Raw genomic sequence first — 25,339 nt, 5'->3', positions numbered from 1 at the left:
TACTTATATACAACCATACTAATAGAGTTTATATCAAATATAGCTGATCATATGACTCCTCTAGGTAGTTTATTCCTGGCACCACTACCAGATTTTTCTGATTTAGTAGATCTGGGGAACTGTTTTAGTTGGTCTGTACCTGGAATTGTGGGTTTTTATAAAGCTCTCCAGATTATCTGATAAACACCAGCTTTGGGAATTCAGTGGGCAAGAATACTGAACTTTTCAAACTCATTCAAAATATGTAATATAATTAATTCTTTCAATTAACATTTATAGGAGGTGTTTATTATATGCATACTCTAAACAATCAGCAGTGAGTCGTTGCCATTGTCAGCCTGATAAGACAAAAGCTGAATAGCAATCAGAAATACTATCTCTGTTTTTTTGTTGTAGTGTTTGTTTTTATTTTCAGAAAAAGACAGCACTATGCTTAGATAAGGGAATGTAGCCAGGACAAAATTCAAGGCAATCTTTTTACCACACTCAGTATTGTGTAAAGACTTATGTCTTATGCAAAATGTAGACAGAATGGTTGATTATGGAAAAGAGTCAGTAAAATAACTTAATATTGGTTTTGAGAGTCTGAAAGAAAGGGTTAAGAAAATTGTCATATGTATAGAAACTAGATGGTTGAAGGACTTGATTAATAACACTAATAACATTCTTTTAGCAGTATGGTAGGAAAGTTATTAAAATGTTGTTGTTTTTCAAGATGAATTATTTTCAAGCTTATTTCCTAACCCATGTGCTAGTCTTTGGAAATACTACTCGTGAGAACTTGTTTCTAAATTTTCAGTAATTTTGCCAACTGGTTGTTAAACATAGCCATTACTAAAAATTAAATTAAATTAGGTTACAATTATATTACAATTAAGTTATATTAAAAACAAAGATAACAAATACAACTTTTCATTTCCTAATTATTTTACTACTTTTATTATGTGTGTTTTTTAGGTGAGCTATGTATATTATATCTCTATGGTGGAAATACTATGCAGGGTGTCCATCATTTCCCAACTCTGCATACAGAGATGTCACACTGATAGCTTGGTATTAGCAATACTGGGAGTAGTTACACTGCAGAAAATGACAAACACTACAGATCTTGACTTCATCTATTGCTTTTCTCATCGTCTATACTTAAATTTAGGAATGGGTTGTGTCTGTAACCATTCTGTTGTGAATAACACCAAAATTTTGACAGTACATATTTTCTAGAATTAAAAACTGTTATTCAATTTAGCCAAGAAGTTGCTCCTGTCATTTAAAAATATGATTTTCTGATATAACATTGTTTTTCCATTGCTTTACTTTGATCTTGTTAACATAAAAAAAAAAATCAAGCAGTATTCAGTTAGGAATCATTCTTTCTTGTCAGTTGCAATTATAAGTTGCAAGTAAAAAAAATTGGCAAATAGAAACCCCCAAAACACTGAAAGAATCAATTAGCTCGGTGGAATTTGCAGCAATGAATATTGTTTTTTGTTGGTTTGTTTTTGCTGTTTGTAAGTTGCATGGTACACATCCCTTCTGTCAGGGATTCCCAAACAGTCTATTGGCCAAATTAGTCTTGAAATCCATCTCGATAAATAAAATTTTCCTGGGAGAGAACCATGTTCATTCATTTACGTATCATCGGTCCTTGTTTTTGTGCTACAATGACAGTATTGAGTAGTTATGACAGAGATATTATCCCCCAAAGAGACTAAAATATCTTCAATTCTTTTTTAGAAAAAGTTTGTCAACCTCTCTTTATATTAATAGAAGTTATTTTTTTTAATGTAAGTATGGGTATATACATTCACCAATTCTATTTGTTTGAGAGCTGGCTGTCTAGCACACCAGAACTCTCATACGCCCACCATGCACATCTACCAACTTTGTCTGTTCACTGGTAATCCTTTGTTATCTCTTCCTCCAAAAGCACTCTCTAAATATTTATTTGTTGAGAGTGCTGTATTAGGCCTCATAAAACCCTTCATTCTTTCCCATACTGAGGTTAACAGAAGTGAAATGATTTAGACAGGCCATACAGCTTTAACCGTAGAATTGGAACTTCAACTCTGTTATATAATCACAAAACTAAACATCTTGAAAAGCTCACTCTTCGTTGTGTCCCAAACTCCTTTACTAAAATATATTAGCTCTTATAATTGAGTACACATTATATGGCTATTTCAAAGACATAAATATTTTAATATGAACAAAAGTTCTCTGCTCTGTTTCATTTTATTTTGGAGAGAGCATAAGGTTTGGAACATTGTCCTTTATGATTAACCATTGTAAAATTATTCTTTTTTATTTTTTTTTCAAACTTTGACATCTCACTCACCTTATTAGAAAAACTTTATTTACAATTCCAAATCAACCTATAAAGTAAGCAGCCAAAAGGAAAATTCTAATATCCATGAGCGGGAATAATTTGCAGGTTTGTATGATTATACATATGTACGTGTGAGATTTCTCTCTTTTGATTTTATTTTCTATGTACTTTCTGCTCTTAGGTTCAGATAACATCTGACTTGCTAACTCATTAGAGGAATGACTGAGAATATGCCTTCTAATCATGCATTTATTATAACAAAAACACAGTTTTGAGTGTTAACAAACACTACATTATAGTAGGGTTTGACCTTCCAAATCTAGGAGGGTCTGTACACTGAAACTAATTTCAGGCCCTGATCCATTATAAAAGGTTTGATAACTGAAACATGACAACATTGAGTTCTAGTCTGTTCTATTATAAGACTACCAGGTTAATGGCAACCATTTGACAAATTAGAGCCTCATCAAGGAGTTTCATTAATGTTACAAAAGCCCTCAGTGCCTTTCATGATATTAATTCTTAAATCAACTTGAAATTCTAAATTTGACATTAAAGTGAGTCTTCATTATCTGAATTAGGTGTTAAGTAACTGAGAATATTTCTACGGGAAACACCAGAATCCACTCCCGTCCAACACAAAAAATATATTATACAGTTATCTTATTCTTTTTTAGATTTGTAAAATTTTTGAAAAATAGGTATTAACACATATGCTGAAAATAATAATAATGAACTTATAAAAAAAGAAAAAGAAAATAGGCCCAATAAAAGCATACTTAACTATCCTGACTTTAATCAGAACTCAAATATGAAAAGTAATGATCTCAAATAAAAGATCTATGGGTAGGACCCAATATAATCACTCTGTATTGTGAATTTACTTTTTTTTTTAAGATTTAATTCATCTATTTGAGAGTGAGAAATAGCTTGGTGGGGGGGAGGGGTAGAGGGAAAGGGAGAAACAGACTCCCCGCTGAGCAAGGAGCCTGATCCTGGGCTTGAACCCAGGACCCCAAGATCATGACCTGAGCCAAAGGGAGACTGAGCCACCCAGGTACCCCTGAAAATTTACTTCTAAATAAAATGTACATTTTGCTCATTTTATTTTCTTATTTACATGCTTGCATCCATGTCCACTTCCAAAGTAATTTGGTGCCTAATGGACTAAACCACCCAGGCGTCCCTAAAATTTAAGATTTTAGTAGAAGCCCTAAAAAGAGATTAGTCACTGCTGAAAATCTAATTGCTCATTTGGAAGATTCAGTGAAAGATTGTTTACAATACTGAGGGAAAGATAGATGCGAAGAGAAAGCACAGGAGAATCACAATACAGTTTTGGAGACTTATCATACAAATAATAGGCATTCTAGGTGGAAAATAGAAGGATCATATAGACAAGGAATAATTGAATAAACAAAAACTCAAAGATAGTTTCTTGAGTTGAGAAAATCTTAAGCCTATAAACGAAAAAGTCTTGATATTTTATTTGAATAATCCCAATATTAGAAATACAGTGAAAATTTCCCAATCTGTTTTATTATGTTAACATAAATTGAACACTAAAACCTGCTAAACATAATTTGAAAAAAAGAAAAAATATATAAAAACTGTACATGAATTTTCATTTATAAATTATAGAAAAATACCTATGTGGATTATCAAATTTAACCCAAAAATTTAGCCCAAGAGAAGTCTATCATGCAGGTTATAATAATAATAATAATAATAATAATAATAATAATAATGTAAAGTTCCATTGCATACCATCTAACTGCTTTCTTTTACATGACATGAACATGATGAATACCTCATTTGGGGAACACTGGTGTTATGGCAAGTTCACGGGATTAGGAGTACAGCAACATAATTTTTACACTAATACCAGGTTAGAAGTAAACAGTTTCAGGCAGGAGATAAGTAACTTTGAGCAGCATTTCTCAGCTTTTTCTATTCATTATCATTCATCTAATGAGCCCCCAACCCTATGAAACTAAATATTATGGGATAAAATTGGTCAGATAGAGTGATCTTTGTAGTCCTACTAATCATTGTAATATATATAAGACTTCATCACAAGCAAGAACCAATTTTCATTGCCTTGGGAGAGTGGGGCATAAGTACTCCATTGAAAATTCATGCCTTAAGGGCAAAAGAATGGTAACATGCAATGTTGGCAAACCTTCCACTTAACTTCTGTGTACTTTTTTTGGAAATAATATGGCGATACATGAACATTTTAGCTCAAAAATCCCATATATTGAAAACTTTCTTCTGAAAATACAAGTACGAAAAAAATGTGAGGTATATGTTAAAAGGTGTTTATTTCAGTATTGCTCTTAGTAGCAAAAAGCTTGAATTTATTAATATGGGGATGATAGCTAATTTATTAATATGGGAATGATAGTTGTGGTAGTGTCACTGTGTGAAATATTGCACAGCTCTCAAAAGGCAGAATCTGTATCAACTGACCTGGAGAGATGTCTATAATGCACTGATAAAAGAAAAGCATATTAGAATATAATGAAAAGTTACCCCTTCAGAAGAATGAGAATTACATGGGGATGTTTGAGAGCTCATCAGTTTTGTTTTGTATATTTTTGTCTTGTTTAATTAGTTTCTAAAAACATTTGGTACTCATTTACTATTTTTTACAGGCCAAAAAAAGGATTAAGTTAAAGGAAATGGGTAAATTATGGAAATTGCAAAAGAAGCAAGTATATTTCATATTAATTATGTTATTAGAAAAACAGGGATTTGACCCCCTTGAGCAAGCTGCAGAAAAACAACCAACCAACCTTGGAAACCAATCTTTCTGTAGATATTCTCAATTTTAAATGCCTGCCATAAAAAAGCATTATTTTTATAATAAGATCAAAAATTATATAATATGAGTACTTAAAGTATACTGAGCTTGGAATTTTAAAATTATCCATATGGATTCTAACTTTCTTAGCTTGATGTGTGTGGGAATTGATATATGTAATTAACCTTGGGGAGCATGAGTGATCTGATTTAGGAAGAATCTGATAATTTCCTCTTCTTCATAAATATAAACACATGATTTGATTGGTTTTTATTAGCACATTTACATTTTTAATTATAAATGTTTTGCAGATTTATGATGGAAAAGATAAAACGACTCATCTACTAGGTGCATTTACTGGTGCATCTATGCGAGGATTGACACTTAGCAGTACTTCAAATCAACTCTGGCTAGAATTTAATTCTGATTCTGAAGGGACAGATGAAGGTTTTCAACTTGTCTATACCAGTAAGTATTTTGGAAGGAAAAAATGGCCAAACACTGAAGCTGAGTATTTATTAAATGATTGCAATTTACCAGATGAAGTAATACCCAACATTTGAGCCTGAATTTGAAGTGTAGAATTACCTTCTATACATATAATTTTATTTGACCTTAACAACAATTCCATAAATTAAGGTATTCTAACTGTTGCAATTTGACAGTTGAAACAACTAAGGTTTGGAATTGTTAAGTAATTTGTGGCTAATTTATTTATGTATTTTTTAAAATAGCAGTATTCTCCCCATCCAATATTTTTAAAATATAATTTATTTTTTTATAGATGGAAACTCAGTGTTTGCAATGTGTGGTAGTTCTATGTTGGACAGTCATTAACAATAACTAGATGGTTTAGGGTGAATGTACATTAGAGTTAAGTTTTTATTATGTTTTGCTTTTGTGTTGAATTGCTTTATTAAAAATAAATTCATATAGAACCATTGTGTTATACTCCAATTGGCTACTCTGACAATTAAACAAGTAGAAGTTCAAAGACTGAGAACCATAGGTCGGTGGGTTACATCAATTGTTATATGAATTAAATGAATTTATTTTACCAGTGCCATAATAAAAGAAACAGACTACATCTATCAACAATAAATTTTATTCAAGTAATATATTTATTTAGTTTCTACTCTGTAAGACAGTACACTAAGAAAGTACAGTTCATGTAAAACTGAGATGGTTACTGGCTGTGTGTTTAAGAAATTTAGAATCAGATCAAATCCATTCTTGGAAGTTCAGAATATTCATTTAATTTAGCAAAATAAATTAAGCAGCAACATTCAGTAATCTTTACTTTTAGAATATTTGAAAAAGATCTAATAACCCCTATAAATTTTTTCAAGAAGTCAAATGAATGGAAACTATTGTAGAAACTGGGAAATTAAAAAGATTACAGTATCGAAGATATTCACATGGGATCTTAAAGATAATTTAAATCAAATTATTGTTTGTGAAAATATTCTTTCTTAATGATATGAGCAGTGGGAGATGAGAGTATATTAAAATTGTATTATATTTAAAAATCTGATGCATATAGCTAAGATATTACTTTTGCTCCCTGTTTATTTCAGGGTTTTTTCCTACCTGTGCTGGAATTGTTACATCATTAACATAACAAAACCTAAATTAACAAAATGAATGTTGGATACATATGTTTAAATCCTGGGAACTGTTGTGTACAATGCAATTTTTTATGAAGTACTTCCTAAGAAAAATGAAAATCCAAGCAAATTGTGTTTACAGATATTACTATGTAATATACTAAGAGTAATAGTATTGAGAATTATTGCTTAAATATAACTGGTGTGATCTGCTCAGAAGGGCACATTTTTTTAAATCTGCTGTTCTGTGCCCCTTTCTCTGTTTTCTAACAGAGTTGTTGATATTTTTCAAGTCATGGCTCAATGTTTACATAATAATCTCTCTTTGCTCTGCATCATTTTGCATTTTTCCTCTTCTAAAACGTTAATGGGTTTCACAGGAAAAAACCTAGATATCTTTTCCGGATATTTAAATTTTATGTAACTTGAGATTATTGATGCAAAGATGCTAGACGTTGTAGGACATACCTGCATTTAAAATTGTGTGGGGCGGTTAGGTGTCTGGAAAGAATCAAATCATTGACTTTATCGTCACCAGTATGAGCTCCCACATGTCAAAAAAGAGATGTCTTAAAAAGTGAATATTTGAAATCACTCTTCTTAATGACTCTAGTTGTTCATTATAGAATGTGTGTCATTATGAAGATGGAAAGCTATAGAATGGGGAAGAGAATATAAAAGCAATTATTTTTTTAGAAGGGTAGGTATACATATATAAATATTTTTCAGTCTCAGACTAGAAACTAAAATGTTTCTATGTCTGATATGGAACTGAAATGTATAGCCTACTTCCGAGTTGTCTGTGGATATCACCAGGTCAGTGAAGGGTCCTCTGATTTTCTGAATCAACAGCTGTGTTCTGAGCCCCTTTTGGAGAGAGTCCTGGAACTAGCAGCACATCTATCATTAACTGTATTTGTTCCAAGGTGTTACTTCTGATTTTGACAAATGGCAATCTTTCTACATAACTGTAATTATCTTAATAGCTAACCCCAGATTTCCTAACTTTGATGGAAACTTATTCCCATCCTCCAAATATGTTTTCATTTCCAGCCGTAGCACCCGTGCCGGGCTGCTTTCTCTTTCAGGGTAACAGTTGTTACTGGTGTGTCCCAAACTGAAGCATCAGCTGAGCCTTTGAACTTTAAGACTCATCTTTGCTATTTTCCCACTGATGCTTACTTACCCTGACACCTTCAGTCAGAGTTAGCTTACTTTTTAACATTTCACTTGCAGTAGTTTATGTTCTCAACTAATACAAGTTATCACACTGTACTGTCGTTACACTTTTTTTGCAAACATACTGTGCATACTTCTTCAGGGGGCCATTTCTTCTTTTCATGTCTTTAGTCAATTTTAGTTCAATTGCATCTCTTTACATATTCTTAGTAAATTAACATGTAGTCTGAATACTGATTTTGTAAAATGCCCTTGCGTTATAGAAGAAGATTCCACAAGGGCACATATTTTAAATATTCATAAACTTCTTAGAGGCAGTAATTAATTTCTGAACATAAAAGAATTTGCTAAGATGCTCAAACATGGGGGGAAATGTAAAAGACCATGTTTTTGTGTATGAATCCTTGTATCTGGTTATTTCTAAATCTAATTCCACTCTGCCATTCTGTGCTGTGCTCCTGTTTACAATTATCCAAATTTAGCCTCTGAAACATCTGAGAGAACACTTTGTGACAGAGAGGAGTTCCTAGGGTTCCCATTAAGAGAATTAGAGACAGAAGAGAGAACAGTTGGCTTTAGGGCAGATCAAGTAAGGATTCATAAATGGGATGGTATCAAAGGTTGGGTTGGTGGGTCACAAAAAGAAATGGTAGGGAGTATACCAGGCAAAGAGAATAGGATGAAGAAAGGCACCCGAGACTAGAAAGATCCTGTTAAACCCATTCAAAGCAAATACAGCAAATAATCCAATTCGGATTAATCCCATATACCTAGCTCCTCACAATTCTAGCATTAACCCAAACAGGCCTTTTTTGACTACCCTTATGTAATGACAGGTATCTTATCTAATGAGAGTCACTCCCTATCTTTCTGTTGTCCATTTTGTTGACTTGTGTGGTTGCCTGATTATTTGCAGTTTTAGGTAGAGAGAAACACATTGGGCTGAGATAAAAATGAGGAAATATTTTAGAACAGAACTTTTTAACATACATTTTATTTCAACTGTCTTATTGGCCTATTCATTATATAATCATTAAGAGTAGTAAATGGACTAGTGGACACAGTAGTTGAGATGTTGCTTTTGGTTTCAAGTAATGAAAAACCTAACCATAGCTTAAATAACCTTTCTCATAAGATAAAAGATGAGCAACAGGTGGGTAGATTCTTGATTCAACTGTCCCACCTAGGCAACAAGGGTCCTGCCCCTGTCTTTCTGCTGTGGCATCCCTAGAGTGTTCATTTTTTGTCCAACTGCTTGTGATATGGTCACAAGATGGTTACTTTAACTCCAGGCTTATTCAAGGCAGGGAGATAAAGGGAATAGGTAGTGCCAAGCACAAATGCCTCCTTTGTCAGGAATGCAAAATCTTACGTCAGACATTCTCTTATCTCTCTTTATCCAAAACTGAGTCATGTGGTCATACCTGAATTTCCCAGCAAGGCAAGCTGGGAAGTGAATTATTTGGCAGACTAAATGATTGGCTTAATACTAGACTGCCATGTTACATTGCCTCCTATGATTCTTTTACTGCTGGGAACAAAATCGGGGTTGTCTGTCAGGAGGATGAGAAGAGATATTGAGAATACGACTTACAGTGTCTACTACAATGTACAAGCTGTAACATTTATTCCAAAAAAGAATAAGTCCATAAACGTTGCATCAATATATGCCTCTGAGATTAATGGTATTATGGAAGCCTGGACTCTTGGGTCTTTAGAAAGGAAAAGCATTTGGTTTACCCATTATTAGTAATTTTAGCTCTACTACACTAAGTAGACAGTGAGCTTTTTTCTGTCTTCTTCATCAATAAATAAATTATATACATACTTGTGAAAATGCTACACCACACTTGAGGGGAGAAACTCTCCCATTCCTTTATTTTTCTAAAGCAAATTAAATCTCTTCCATCAGTATCCATTAAGTTGAACATAACATAAAAACATAATATTAAGAGTTGTTAAGAATTATCTTATTTAGCCTTTGTAACGATATCCTTCTCCCAGGTAAATTTCTCAGTCAACTCTATCTAGTTTGATTAGAACAACTGAAGCCTAGATAGCTACACTGATTGAGTGTAAACTGGCATGATAACCATGGTCAGATCTTGACTACTGTTAGGGAATCAATCCCACTACTCAGCCTCTCAAAATTAACTCCCTCTTTGAGTCAGGCCATTCTTCCATTCTTCTCCAATTAATGGCTATCAAATACTCTTGCCCTGGAGAAATCTGAAACTCACCCCAAATAAAGATACAGATGAGGCATATTTTTTAATACAAATTATTCGACAATTTCCCTGTGACCCCCAAAGACATAGCTGCATTACCTAGAGGGAGTAGGGGAGTAAAGGGAGAGAAAATTAATATCTCCTTCTAAAGTTGGAAGAACAGATTAGAAATTAAGGTATCATTATAGTGTCCTTCTTAAAGCATCACTGCTCTCTGGATCACTCTATAATAGAACTTGGCAAAACCTGATAGGATAACCTGACCAGATTTCTTCAGCTCCTCAAAATGTATTTCAAGAAGGCATTTGTAAATCTGGTGTCTTTCACTGAATCTCTCTTACTGAAGGCTTCATTGTAGAAATGTCACTTTTATCTGGTCATATGTCTTAGCTTCCCTTTTATTCCTATGCTGGAATTATATTTATTGTGGAATCATAGTTTGTCTTTCCCCTCTGGAATGTTTTATGCCCTGGAGATAAAGAGAACAGTGAATAATACAAAGTTCCCGCTCATACGGAGCTAACTTTTTAGTGGGACAAGACAGAAAAGACAAGAACAAAGGATAAGAGAACTGCATTTAGAAAAAATTTCTAACCAGGCAATTGGAGAGATAGTATAGGAGTTGGAGCTACTGTGGCTAGTTGGTTCAGGGACTCCATCTCAGAAGAGGTTATTATTTGAGTTGATATTGGAATTATAAGAAGGGACAACCACAGCCAGATCTGTGGGAAGAGGGTGCCAGACAGATAGATCATCAAGTGCAAAGGCCCAAGAGAGGCTGAGCTTGAGTTGTGTGGCTACGACTGAATGAGCAAGGAGAATGGGACAAAATGAAAAAGTGGAAGCTAGGCAGGGACGAGGTAGACTATAGTGAGGGGTTATGTTTTACCTAAAAGGTACAGAGAGACCTTTCAACCCTATTGTATCTTTAAATATTAGAGTTAAAAATAACAACTGAAGGGCTCTGCCTCTTAATCACCATACTATATTATCTCCAACCCGAGTTTGGAATGTTTTATATTTGAAATTCCATGGATTTATCATTTTTTTATTGTTGATGTAAATGTAAAAACAAATAATATTTTAAAAAGTAAATGCAATTAGTTCCAAATACACTTTTATCGTTTTATGCCTGAGAATCGGAATGCTTTCTTACTGGCTAAACTTACAATCAGGAAATAACTTAGACCTAGTGTCTTTTATGTTGTTTGTGTAGTCTTTAAACTTTATGTCTTGAAGTTATGCTTCATTGCAGATTCTTTTAGCTCTGTTCATTTGTAGTTCTTACACTTTGATTCAGTAGAAAGTAATTGGGTATATTAAACAACCATCTATTACAGAGCTAAATTGCACCTTTTTGATGGATTATAGCATTGTCTTCTCAAAGGTGATCTGGCAAATGTCCATGATGCCCGGCCATTAGACACTATCTCTGGGCCTCTTGTTTTCACCTCGGCACATTTAATTTACTAAAAAGCCCATTGGAGAAATGTTCATTATCCCAAAGGAAAAGTTCAGCTATATTTAGACCCTTTTAGCCTTCCAGTCTTGTTGCTTGAAATGAGTCAATAATCCATATGGAACATGCCCATTTCAAATTTTATATTCAAATTAATGATGGACATTAGCTAATTTGTGATGCCTTTTCTTATGCACTAACCTTGTAAATATATAACAAGTTATCTTTATTTAAACTCTTTAATATAATTACTAGTATGTTGTTGGCAGGGTTAATCACAAAACATAATCAGATGACTTACTGACTGTAACTTTATTCTTTGGATATAGTTTATTTAATGCAAATGCAAGTAAAGAATAAATAAATTACAAGGGAGCAACAAAGTTACTCCATGTGGTTCTATGTCCCATAAACACTTAACAGATGCATTTGGCATTTCTTTTACTTTTTAAAACTTGGAATTAGCCAGGTAATAAAGGGAGTACTGACTAATGCTGCATTATGTAATATAAGGTATTCTAACTAAAATATTAAAGAAATATTTCTTGATTATCTGTCATTTACATAGGCAATATTCGATAGTTCTTCATAATAGAATAACAAAATAGTCACTGTCATCCCAAAAGCTTTGTAAATTTTGAACTTTAAAGGTCTACTAATTTACTCCTTACATAAAAATTAATTTCTGGGGGATTGAAGACTTATATGTGCATATAAATACATTAAAATATTCAAGAAAAAGGGGTGCCTGGTGTCTCAGTCGGTTAAGCATCTGACCTTCAGCTCGGGTCATGATTCTGGGTCCTGGGATTGAGCCCCCCTTCAGGGCTGCTTCTCCCTTTCTCCACCCCCACTCATGCTTTCTCTCACTATCTCTTTTTCTCTCAAATATACAAATAAAATCTTTAAAAATAAATAAATAAAATAAAATATTTAGGAAAAAACGTGTGGCCTAGAACAACTATGTCTTTAAGGTAGAGTAAGATTTCTAAAACAAGATATGCAGGCAAAAACCTGTCAATAATCAGTAATATCTCTGCCCTTCTAAACACTTCCCTGAAGTGTAGAGACTAAAAACCTGGCAACTGTATTTCCCATACTCTTGCCAGCAAAGATCTCTACTTAGATTCTGCCAATTAAAGGCAGTCCTGTGAGAGCCGAGAGGTGGAAGGAATGGAGAAGCCATTATTGTCTGTCTGCACAGCGGGCGGGAGTGTGATACTGGCAGGTGGTTTTATGTGGCAGCAGCTTCCCTGAACTCCAGGTTGTCCTGAAAGCCAGCAGTGATCTTCTGACCTTCATTCTGTCTGCATTTCTTATATTTTCCCTCAATATAGTAGGAATAAAGATGTATCTGTTTCTTGCATGGAATCTTAGCAATTCAAAATGTCTAAGTGGCTTCTATTTTCCTCACCAAGCCCCAGTCATCATGTATTTTTTAAATGCCTCTATAGCAAAACAAAGTAGAAAGATAGATTTTTTAAGGAAATATTTACAATATATGTAACAGAAAATATAAACTCTATAGAAAGGAATCCTATAAATTAATAAGAAAAAAAATTTCACAAGAAAGAAGCCTCAGGTAGGCAGTAAGCGAACAAAAATAATGCTTAATAGAAATTGAGAAATAAAAATTAAACCTAAAATAATATGTTGTTACACATTCATGAAGTTAGTAAAAATTAAAATGCTCTACAATACTGAATGCTGATGGCAATTTGAAGAACATGAAACTCTTAAATTCGGGGAATGCCAAGTTGGTAAAATCACCTAGGAGAGTAATTTGGCAGTATCTAGCAAAATTCCATTCCTAGATGTATCTAGAATGCACCAACTATACAGTTTGGCCAAATACCAAATGGCTGATGGTTAAAAATTAATGTTCGGGCAAAGCTGAATCTCAACATCCCAGAATGATGTACAAATGTATGATGTGCAAGACACAAACTAGCACATTTAAAAATATCACTCACTTTTTCATGTCCAACAGATTAAAATATAGGAAAGTCTGTGAGTAATGTTTTCTACTAAGAACTTTATACATAGGATTTAGAGCATTGGCAATTAAAAACAAAATAAAAAAAAAAGTCTTTACCATATCTCCTGTTCTCCAGTTGGAAATGGGTATCAGTCATTTCCACAAACTTTCGCTTGTTTAAATGTTTTACTTCTATATACTGAAAACTGTAAGGATTCCCTTCTTAAAGGATTCTTATAAAGTTTGTGGTTTCAAAGTTTGATATGTTTCATAGAGTTTGACTAGTGAGGAATAAGTGTGTGCCTTTTTTATTAGTTTGACAAGTGAGAAAAAAGAATATATAGTCATTTAATACTTTCTTCTCTTTATTCCTGTTATATTCTTTATTATGTCTGAGTCAAAGAGGATTATCACAGCTGTTGTGCATGACTGTGGACAATTTCCTTCTTGCGAATTTTATTCTTCTTTCTTTCCTGCTTGCAAATTTTAAAGTGGCAAAGTCGACATTCTATTTTTTGTACACATCCTCATTTAAATATAAAGAATTCTAAATTGAGACTTTTTCATGCAAGATTCATGGCTTAAGTAGAATTTAATAATCAAACATTAAAGATAATTCTTATAGATTGTTCTACTAAATATTATGAACCAAATCCACCAAAGAATTCAATAGAGATTAAAACGATGATAGAATAATCAAATCTTTGTTTTCTTGCATTGTTATTTAAACTTTAATTAATGTTTTTAGTTTCAGAAAGGATGTTATCCTTTACTGTATTTAGCCAACATGCTTTCTCAGTTCCCTTATTGACAACCTATTTCCTTTTTATTTAACAATTTGAAAGTTCTTACTTTTGGTCTATACATCTAACATAACTTCCTTCACCGTTAAATACTCTAAAATGTAACTTTTATAATATTAAGTACATATTTACATTTTAACTGAATTTTAAAAAATAAAAGTATATAAAGATCTTTTTTTAAGTTCCATCAGAAATGCTGACTTACATTCAGAGATTGAGTTTTCAAAGATTTATATTGCTAAGCCATCTGCCTTATTGTATTACTGTTCTGCTAACCATGTGACATTTCCCCACGTGAATACACAGCTGTTGCTCATAAACAAATTACACAGAAATTATGTCGAGGTAGGAATTCAACTATTTATCTTTCAGTAGGCCAAGGCAGAAGTTAAAAAGCAGATTAGCAGATTTTGATGGAATCTTAGGACAAAATGAACTCTGGATCCCTACATGGGTTAGTAATGTTTGTAACATGTGCAGAAGGAGACAAAAACTATAGCCTTTTTGTAGCAGGGAATAATTGGAAACAATGTAAATGCTCATCAGTTGGAAAATAGTTCCATTTTGGAGTATGTTTCTAATGGAATACCACAGAGTAGTTAAAATGAATGAAATGTGTATGTGTGATGTGTGTGTGTATAAAGGTTAAAATACAATGCTAATAAATAAAGCCTCAGAAGAAATTTAAAAATAATTTTATAACTTATAAAATGTATAAATACTTGTAAGGGTGCCTGGGTGGCTCAGTTGGTTAAGTGTCTGACTTTGGCTCAGGTTATTATGTCAGGGTCCTGGGGTGGAGCCCAGATCCAGGCTCCCTGCTCAGCAGGGAGTCAGCTTGTCACTATCCCTCTGCCCCTCCCCCTACTCATGCTCATGTGCGCTCTTTTTCTCTCTCTCTGTTAAATAAATAAAACTTTTAAAGATGTATAAATGCAAAACAGTCTATGTATTGTTCATAGATATATAGATATGTGATAAAAATATAAACTAGGCATGAGAATAATATACTGATTCAGAATATTTGCTAGCTCTTGGTAGGGAAAAATCAGAAGAGGACTGAGAAGGGAACAAAAAGGAGCTTTAACTTGTTTTATAATAGTTATTTCTTAATAACATTATGTGAATATGAATCCATTAATATGAATGTTAATCTGAAAACTAATCTGAAAGAATATTAATCTGAAGCCACTATGATACTAGACTCTGATAGAACCTGATGGTGAAGTTGTTATGTTATTCTTGGTATTCTTTTGTGGATTTCAAATAATGACTTAAAATAAATTAGAAATCCTTATACTAATGGTAGCAGGAAAGGAATTAAATCTTAGTTTAAAAGTCATTCATTAAATCAAAAGGATTTAGGTAATGGGGATTTTCAGTTCATTTTGTGCTCTAGAAATTTTCATTTCGTCAGAGTATCAAATTTCATGAGGAATGGTGAATATTTATAGTATATGGGATTTTTCACACACATCTTTATTTAATTGTCAGTTTCAAGTATTTATGCTTTTCAATGAAAAGACTGGCAGCTGAATGTTTCCATAAAGATAAGACAGATCTGAATATTTATGAATAAGCAACAATAATTCTACCAAATTGGACTAAATTATGTTGTGCTTTGTAGCTTATATACTATTGTCCATGTGCATTTTCATCTACAATGCAAAGTATTATAAATTATCTTAATTTACAAAGAATATCTCCATTTTACCTCATCACCAGCAATTGCCAACTGCATTTACAGAACATTCAAATTAAGGAAGGATGAATTTGGTAATAAACCTTGAAAAGGGAGCTTGATTTCCATTTTTATTTTGATAAATGATATATGGTAAAACTCAGAAGTGGCTGCATTTTGAATGATAAACTGAACATTATGTCTGGTAGAGGGGATGCAAACTTGTAATTTTTGAGCAAGAACACTTTAAATAGTATTAAGTATGCAGATCGATGATGCAAAGTAACGCATGCTGAAAATTCAAAGTTACTACTTCTGCCATTTCTGCTTATGTATTTGAAAGATTGACTTGCTTGACCATGTGTCCTTTATATCTAATATATGTCACGATTTGAGTTAATGACTTCTAACTTCTTGTTTGGCTCTGTTTCTGAAGTTGTTTACATTTGCCTTATTTTAACATATTTTCACCCAAGTGGAACTGTCACACATTGATCCATACAGGAAATTCCTGAAGACTTTTTTTGTTTCATAAACTTTAGTTCCTCATCAGCATTTAGTTTCTTTTTCAGTTGTCTCCTCAAGATAATTGCCTCTAAAAATCCACATTCATTCACAAAAATCATTGAACACCTTCTGTGTGCCAAGATTAGTGCTGGAAAGGTGCGGAAAAAAGGGGGGGGAAATGAAATAATTCCACTCTATAGAAAAACAAAGAAAAGAAACAAATGATTGTAAAATAATTAAAATGTGCAAAGTAATTCTATGAGTTATCAGGAGAAAAAATGGCTAAGACCCCATAGAAAAGAGTAGGAAGGGCTTCTGATGTTCTCTGAGAGGTGACATATCCCTCAATATACTGAAATTATCATATATATATTCAGTACTTTGAGATGTACAAGTTTTAGTGTTTTAATGTCTGTTTTAACATTCTAGGAAGTCAATGATGCAAATTCGTGATTTGACATACATGAGCTAATACATGCTTTTTTATTTTCTAGTTCAAATCTAGACTAATTTAGTCATGGATCTGTGCCTATAAAAGAGCTGCAAATCTTTTTGTTTATAATATGATTTGCACACATAAAAGTTTTCTTTCTATCCAACATTATTTGTCTTGAAGTCACAGATTTTTCAAACTCATGAAGCTCTCTAGAATATTCTTTATAGTCCTCTAGTCTCAGAAGCTATAACTGGTGTAAATCGTACCTTATTATCTTTGGCACATTCATTCTATTATTTATCTTACATTTATACACTTTGTAAGACACTGAAGACAAGAACTCCAGGGGCACCTAGTTGGCTCAATAGGTTAAGTGTCTGCCTTCACCTCAGGTCATGATCCCAGGGTCCTATGGTCCAGCCCCATGTGGCTCCCTGCTCAGCGGGGAGTCTGCTTCTCCCTCTTCCTCTGACCCACCTCCCCTCTTGAACTTGAACGCACTCTCTCTCAAATAAATAAATAAAATCTTTTAAAAAAAGAACAAGATGAGAACTACATAGCTTACGAGTCTAGATTTTGATTACTACTATCATGCTGGTTTAAACCATGAATTATTTTTTCTAGTTCTTTCAGAATCTTAATAGTGAATTGTGCCATGACTGTTTGGTATTTAATATTTGTTTTTATTGACTTTATTCTGCATATGCACACAAGGCCTTATAGATCTAGACAGATTAACAATTATAATTTAAATATTGTAATAGTAATAACATGGTGTCCCCCACTCTTTTGACCCAGTCCTTACCCCTGTAATCACTTGATGAAAATCAGATGGAAAAATCTACATGAGTGGCCAGGGACAAGGGATGAAGAAAAATGGAATTGCTTTGCTTAAGACAGCTGTCTTCCCCTACTCTCCCAAAAGGAGGGAGAAAGACACTTGCTGCTTGGAGATGGGGGATGGAAAGGATCCTAAGTCCTCATTTTTAACCTTCGGAATGTAAATACATATCTCTAAGATCAGATTAGCCTCCTTTGTCTCCAGTTATTATAACCTAGAGATTTCTGTAAGCCCTGGGCCTCATTCTCCCTCAAAGTATAAAAATAAACCTCCTCTGGAGTCAGGTAAAGCTTTCTGGCATTCTCTCACCACTGATATGGTTAGTTGTGAATTAACTTCTCCAGGGTTACTCTTACCTTAGGAAACCAAGTTTCCAGCAGTATTCATGCAGAAAGCCCAAACTCTGCTGAACACAAAAATGGTTTCTTTGCACCAGAGAATGACAACATGTAACTTCAATTTGTTTTTGTTTTTGTTTTCTTGTGAGAATTTTTGAAAGCTATACATTTCGGGGAGGGCAGAATATAAAAATGCAGAGTTCTTTAAGCTGAATACTAGATTTTATATTACCTCTTAAAAAACTATATTTTTATATGAGACTATCATTCCCTTCCAGCGCTATCAAAATAAAGCTATCTACAGTTATATTTGCAGTGGACATACCTGTTAATTGGGCAGCTATGATTTCACATGTTTTGTCTGAATTTTAAAATTTTGATGATATAATCCTAGTAGACACATTGGTCAGAATTTATTATGAGCCATAGCTCATTTGAGGTAAGCAAGAAACTTAGTGCCATAATAAGCCATGATACGGTTATCTAGACCATGGGGTATGGTTGCTAAATTTTAAAATTACAATCAATTAATCAAACAATCAATAAAATTATAGCAAATTCTAATTTTCAAAAAAAAACTCTTTATGGCTGCCGAATACTATCAAAATTAAATATTGTAAGAGTAATACAATTAGGAAAAAGAATATAATTTTATTTAAAAATAGAAGAAGACTGTACAATTTTAAATCTTCCTGTTAAATGTTACCTTTAATAATTTCATATTCTTATCACAGGTTTTGAACTTTCACATTGTGAGGATCCTGGCATTCCACAATTTGGATACAAGATCAGTGACCAAGGCCACTTTGCTGGTAGCACTATTATTTATGGATGCAATCCAGGCTACACTCTTCATGGCAGTAGCCTTCTCAAGTGCATGACAGGGGAGAGAAGGGCCTGGGACTATCCTCTGCCTTCCTGTATTGGTAGGATCCTCTTTTATATCTTCATAATTAGTTCTGTAGAAGTGTTATACTAATATGCTGTACCTTTTCAAATGATCTTGTCCCGTCCACCCACAATTTATACTTTAAATCATGAAGTTAATGAACTCATAGTTCAAATTTGTCAGAGGAAATAATGGAAAGTGAAAGGGTCTTTTTTATAAGTTCGTCGATAAGTACATTTTTTGTACAACATGGGTGAAGTTGTATGGAGTCATTTCAATTCTCCTATCCTGATATAAAATTAAACTCACTATGAAAATATGTTAAGACTCCTATCATACACATTTACTGAATCATATTGATTAGATTTGTTTGAATAAAAAAAATTATCGCCTGTCCTTGTGTCAAGGTAGATTAAAAAACAATGAACTAGGGCACCTGGGTGGCACATTGGTTAAGCGTCTGCCTTCGGCTCAGGGCGTGATCCCGGCGTTATGGGATGGAGCCCCACATCAGGCTCCTCTGCTATGGAGCCTGCTTCTTCCTCTCCCTCTCCCCCTGCTTGTGTTCCCTCTCTCGCTGGCTGTCTCTATCTCTGTCGAATAAATAAATAAAATCTTAAAAAAAAAAATGAACTAGTCTCAATAACTTCAAAGGCTTTCTTTTTATATATACTTTTCCAAAAATCTAAGGAATGCATAAGCTTTTCTTATATGTATGTAGCATAACATAATTAACCAATTTCAATAAGAAGAGGCAAGTGACATCAGATATATTGCCTTCATGAAGTTTTCTTCCTGCTCCAAAGATCAAATAGGTGTCTGGCTTGAATGCTAGACCAGCAAAAGGAAACATTTTAACAAAACACTGCCTCCTTAGAAGGGAACAAACATGCAGCTGTTCTTCAGCTATTCTTATTTTTTGATGGTTTTTGTGGAGGCACAAATCCATTCTGCATCAGGCCCATATAAAAAAATTGACCTAAACTTAAAAAAAAAAAGGTAACTACTTTATTAAGGTATAACTGATATCTAAATACTGTGCATATTTAATGTATATAAATTGATGAGTTTGGAAACTGAAACCTTCCAAATTTCTTTGTTAGTTGATATGATTAACATAGGACTCTCCACAAAACCTACTAGAGTGCAAGTAGAAAAAAATGAAATTCCAGTCATTAAAGGCCTTGTATCTAATTACACAGTGTTTTTGAGGCCACAAAACCTCTGTTGGTTTATGAAATATTGACTCACGTAGGAAGCAAACATGTTTTTATCTAACCAAACTGCAATCATAGGCCTTTCTTTTCAGATAGCATCTGATTTTGGATAGATTACAAGGGTAATACCTAAAATAATAATCGACCTAAATTAACAAAGCTTGGGATTCTGGAATATGACCAACAGTGAGCCCACTGGCATTAGTTATGAGAAAAATAAAGCATTGATTAATTCTCTCTGAGGTTGTATTCTTTGATGTATATGAAATATATTCAGAAAAGCATTAAGGATTGCAATTGCAAAATACTATAAACCTGTAAATACTGATTTTCCATGCTGTCCTTAATATCAAAATCACAAAGCAAATATATTAAAACGCATGTATTTTCTATGTATGTTGAACTAAGCTAAAGATATTCTTCTTTTTAAAAGATTTTATGTAAACAAAAGGGCATTCGATTTTTGATCAGAAGATTTTAATTCTGTTCATAACAAATCAATGCACAAATCTCCCAAGTTAAAACTAGGTGACTTAAGGGATGCCTGTATGGCACAGTCAGTTAAGCATCCAACTGTTGGTTTTGGGTCAGGTCATGGTCTCAGGATCCTGAGATCCAGCCTCGGTTTGGGCTCCACACTCAGTGCATATTCTGCTTAGAGTTTCTCTCTCTCTTCCATCTCCCTCTATTCCTCCCCCCACCAATAAATAAATTAATTAAAAAAAGAAAAACTTACTGACTTGATACTGCTCAGGATTTCATGAGATGGGTAAATTTTTTTTCTTTTCAATGATAGATGATCAGGAATAACAGCTGAAAACAGTTGGATGCATTGTGTGTCATGCTGATGATTTCCATGATAACAGAAGATGAAATTCTATTTTAGATGGTGTTCTCTACTGGCAACAATTAATAGCTTTACCACCTGGCCTAAGAGCATACTTTTCTGTGCTCACTAACCTTAAATATCTTTATGGCTGCATATTTGCCTCTCAAATAAGAAACTTTCTCTCTGTCATATGGATTATTTCTAAGTAATTATGTTTCTGAAGCTTATACATGGATCAAACAAATAATTTTTGAAACACCGTAGCCAGAAGGATTTAACCTATATGCCTTCTTTAAATACTATTTCATTTTTATACTGCAAACATAAGACTTCTGTTAGAATACTAACTCTAGTGCTATAGCGTATCTCACCAGCTCATTTGAAGTCAAAATGCCAGGTGAAATTCTTAGAAAGGAAATATGGAGAAAAAAGAACTATGTTTACATTCAAGATACATCACAATACACAAAACTTCAGTTTGAACTTTAATTGATTAAAAGTTAGACTGGAGGAATGAATATCAAATCTGTTCTCGTAGTATATGTATGCCATCATAGTGATAAATTATAAAGAAATGATGTAAAATTAATTAAAATAGTTAACAAAGTGCAAGGCTATCCACAAAATCTTTGTTAAAAAATGAGAAAAATCTAAATAAGTGATGGTGACATCTTAAATCCTGATATCTTCTTATTTATGTTAAAAATAACAAACTTGCTATTGTCAAATTAATGTTGCAATACAAAATAAAGTTGCTTATCCTCTGTAAGTGTGTAGATCAATCAGCATTCAGCAGTTAAATAGAATCAGTAGAATATCTAAATCTAGATCCATCTATCTGTCTATCTATCATCTAAGAGATTTATTTATTTTAAGGAATTGACTCATGTAGTCGTGGGAGCTGACAAGTTCAAAATCCATAGGGAAAGTCAAAAGGCTCGCAACTCAGGCAGGCATCAATGCTGCAGTTTTGAAGAATTTCTTTTTTTCCCCAGAAAAACTCAGCTTTTGCTCTTACAGCCTTCCAAATGACTAGATGAGGGCTACCCCTATTATCAAAGGATAACTTCTTTTACTTAACTGATTATAGATGTTGACCACATCTATAAAATACTTTCACAACAATATCTACATTAGTGTTTGATTAAATAACTGGGTACTACAGCTCAGCCAAGTTGACACATAAAATTAATCATCACAATGTGGTGAAATAGAATATGTAATATCTTTGAAATAAATTTACCTATAGGAATAGAGCCAACACATTTGAACCATACATTCAGTTGCTATTAGGTCTCTTCCAAATGTTTAAAGTTTCTTGTTGACTGTCTTTGCTCCAATAATAAAAACAAAACAAAACAAAAAACCCCAAGAAGTTTAATTCAGCCATTGAATGTAAGATAGAAACAGTGCAGAGAACAAGAAAAACAAATATAGAGGTACCTTCAAATATTTAAGCACTAAGTAAAATGTTTTGGTTTTCAGGGTTTTTTTTTTTTTTGGTAGGAAATAATCTGGAGAGTTTTCAAATGTATTATGTGTTACAGTGTTATGCTTATTTCAAGGGTTAGAGATGTAGCACAATTTACTAACTGTAGCACTTAATTTCTCTCATCTCCAATACAGACAGCTCCTTCTAGATTATCTGTTTACTGAAGTAAAACCTCTACAGACTTCCCAATGTATTAAATAGCATCAAAATGGAGAGGAAATCCTCCAAAAGATTAAAACAAATTATATTGTATGACAATACTTAACATTTTTAATTTCATGAGTTTTATAAAACTTAGGGACCCATTAAATCAAAACTAAACTAGATTTTACTGAAGTGAGAAATCTAATAAAAATGCCACTTTGACTTTTGGGAGGTTAAAAGGGAAAGAGTTTAGAGTGATTTAAAGGGGAATAAAAGGACAACGAAATTTAGAAGGCCTGAGGGACCGCAGTAAAGATTAGTTTTTCTCAGAGGTGGGGTAGCAAGATGATGAATTATTCAGACCGCAACCGAGGCACACTGAGCAACTTGCCATCTGTTTCCCCTCTTTAAATTATCATTATTTAACAATGCATCTTAAAATCTTTGCCTAAAATCAGAGTTCTTTTGTGTGTCCTTTTTTTATTCTCTAATTAGGTTAATTTTACTTTTATGTGATCTAACTTGAGACTTTATTGTTTTATTGCACAGTATATTTTTCTTTCAGTCAATACATTAATCTGAAAAAGTATATACAAATGTATTGTCTTAAGATGAGAGATAATCAATTCTTATTTTCCTTAAGGTGAAAAAAATATGTATTTTTGAGAAATTTGTCGATTGTTTTTGCAAAGATTGGCATTAAATTATAACTTAATTTTTTATTATTTTTTTGTAGCTGAATGTGGAGGTCGTTTTAAAGGAGAATCATCAGGAAGAATCTTATCTCCTGGTTATCCCTTTCCATATGACAATAATCTGCGTTGCATGTGGGTGATTGAGGTCGATCCAGGAAACATTGTCAGGTAAATAGATTTCATTTTCTCAAAATTACTGGGGAATCCGAAATTTCTGATAAGCCTCAATATATAATACCAAGCATCAAGGCTTTTCAATATTCTTAGCCTTGGCAAAAAAAGATGTGGTTTTCATCTGTTTAAAGTATGAAAAGTGTTCAGAAGCATGCTTTATTGATTTATGGGTCACAGTGGTAGCTCATATAACCCCTAGAGAGAAGCTTTTCATAGTTATAATAGACCACAAAGATTAAGAATATTTTTATGCTTCTTTGAGATGTTAACCGTTCAATTCTTGATGATTCAAGATGCTAAGTCCACCATTTTGATAAGGATATAAAGTTGTGCAAGTCACTGTTCTAAGTTCAGCCTCATGAACATTTGGAAGAATTAAGCCTAGAAGGGGACTCAGTGATATTCCATCTTTCCTGGCTTTAGGCATATCTCTGGAGCACCAGCTCTCCACCCCTTTAACCATGTTTGATTTCCCTTTCCTGCTGAGTTTAGTTAGGTGGATTACAATTCTTCACATTTTCGACCCTTGGATGAGGGGAGAACCATCACCTCCTAAAACAATAGCAGTCAGGTTTCCAATACTATCACATTCTCTAAATCCTAGTTTAACTATTATGGTTATGGCTGAGAACAAATTAATAAATGAACAAATAAATCCTCCTCTCCGAACAAATCTGAGCTAGTTGGTGTATTATCACTCTCAAAATAATGACTTTAAATTTAAGAATTGCTGTTTTATATAAATGAAATTTCAGACAGGCTTCTGGGTGTTGAAGGTGGTTATAGAAAATAAGGCTTATCCTTCATATAACATGCTGAAAGGAGCACTCATGAATTGTTCAATGTGAACCAGTGTATTACTTAAATAGACTACCTCAGATCAGTTCTCAGCATGTTTTTCTTTAGTATAGATCATACATAGTTTATTTAAATATTAGAATTAGTAAACTCAAAAATATTAAATTCAATAGGATTCTGGAATTTTTTAAATCTCAATAACAATTTTTGATATTAAATTGCACATAAATTTGAAGCTATGACTTCATATATCAAACATGAATGTGATATATGTAGAGAGAGAATTGAGCATGTTGCTATAATTGGATTTCTAATTTTTGGCACTGGCCACAAAAAATATCAGACACTAATTTTGTCTAGATTAGATATAAAACAGACTTAACATGAAACAATTTTTTGGTTTTTGTGCATTTGGTGAGGTAGTGTTGGGTAGACATTAATTTTCATTTCACATTAAGGAACTTCCCTTTAACTCTACATTACTGCGTGTGATTGTAATGTTGAATTTTTAAAAAATGCTTTGTATGTCTTGAGATGTTCATGTAATTTTTTTCCTTATACCTATCATTGTGATGAAATGTATTGATTCATATTTTAATATGAACTAATTCTTGCTTTCCTGGAATAAACTTCATTTTGATTGTGATAAAACAAACTTGAAACATTGGTAAAAACATATACTATACAGTCAGAAAACTTGAGTTCAGTTCATGACTTTGCCACCCTATGGGCAGGTTTATTTAATCTGTCTCAAGTCCATTTACCACATTTATAGAACTGAGATAAAATGCTTCCTGCTTCATTGGGTCATTATAACAATTAAACAAAGAAAATACATGTAATGTATTTTGCACAGTGCCTGGCATGTACTCCATGCTCCGTAAGCATCACCTACTATGGCTGCCGTTAAAA

At 33.1% G+C, this 25,339-nt stretch overlaps 1 protein-coding gene across 1 annotated transcript in view; it reads left to right on the top strand.

The window, feature by feature from the left end:
• Positions 1-25,339, top strand: part of CSMD3 (CUB and Sushi multiple domains 3) — a 1,149,842-nt gene that overhangs the window by 831,831 nt on the left and 292,672 nt on the right. Inside the window, 3 exon segments of the mRNA XM_034668518.1 lie at positions 5,444-5,600; positions 18,924-19,115; positions 23,497-23,623. Coding sequence (XP_034524409.1) covers positions 5,444-5,600; positions 18,924-19,115; positions 23,497-23,623 — 476 coding nt within the window.

The sequence above is a fragment of the Ailuropoda melanoleuca genome, chromosome 9 (genome assembly GCF_002007445.2).
Source record: "Ailuropoda melanoleuca isolate Jingjing chromosome 9, ASM200744v2, whole genome shotgun sequence".
In the NCBI taxonomy this organism is placed as follows: Eukaryota; Metazoa; Chordata; class Mammalia; order Carnivora; family Ursidae; genus Ailuropoda; species Ailuropoda melanoleuca.
This window is presented reverse-complemented; position numbering and strand designations above follow the sequence as displayed.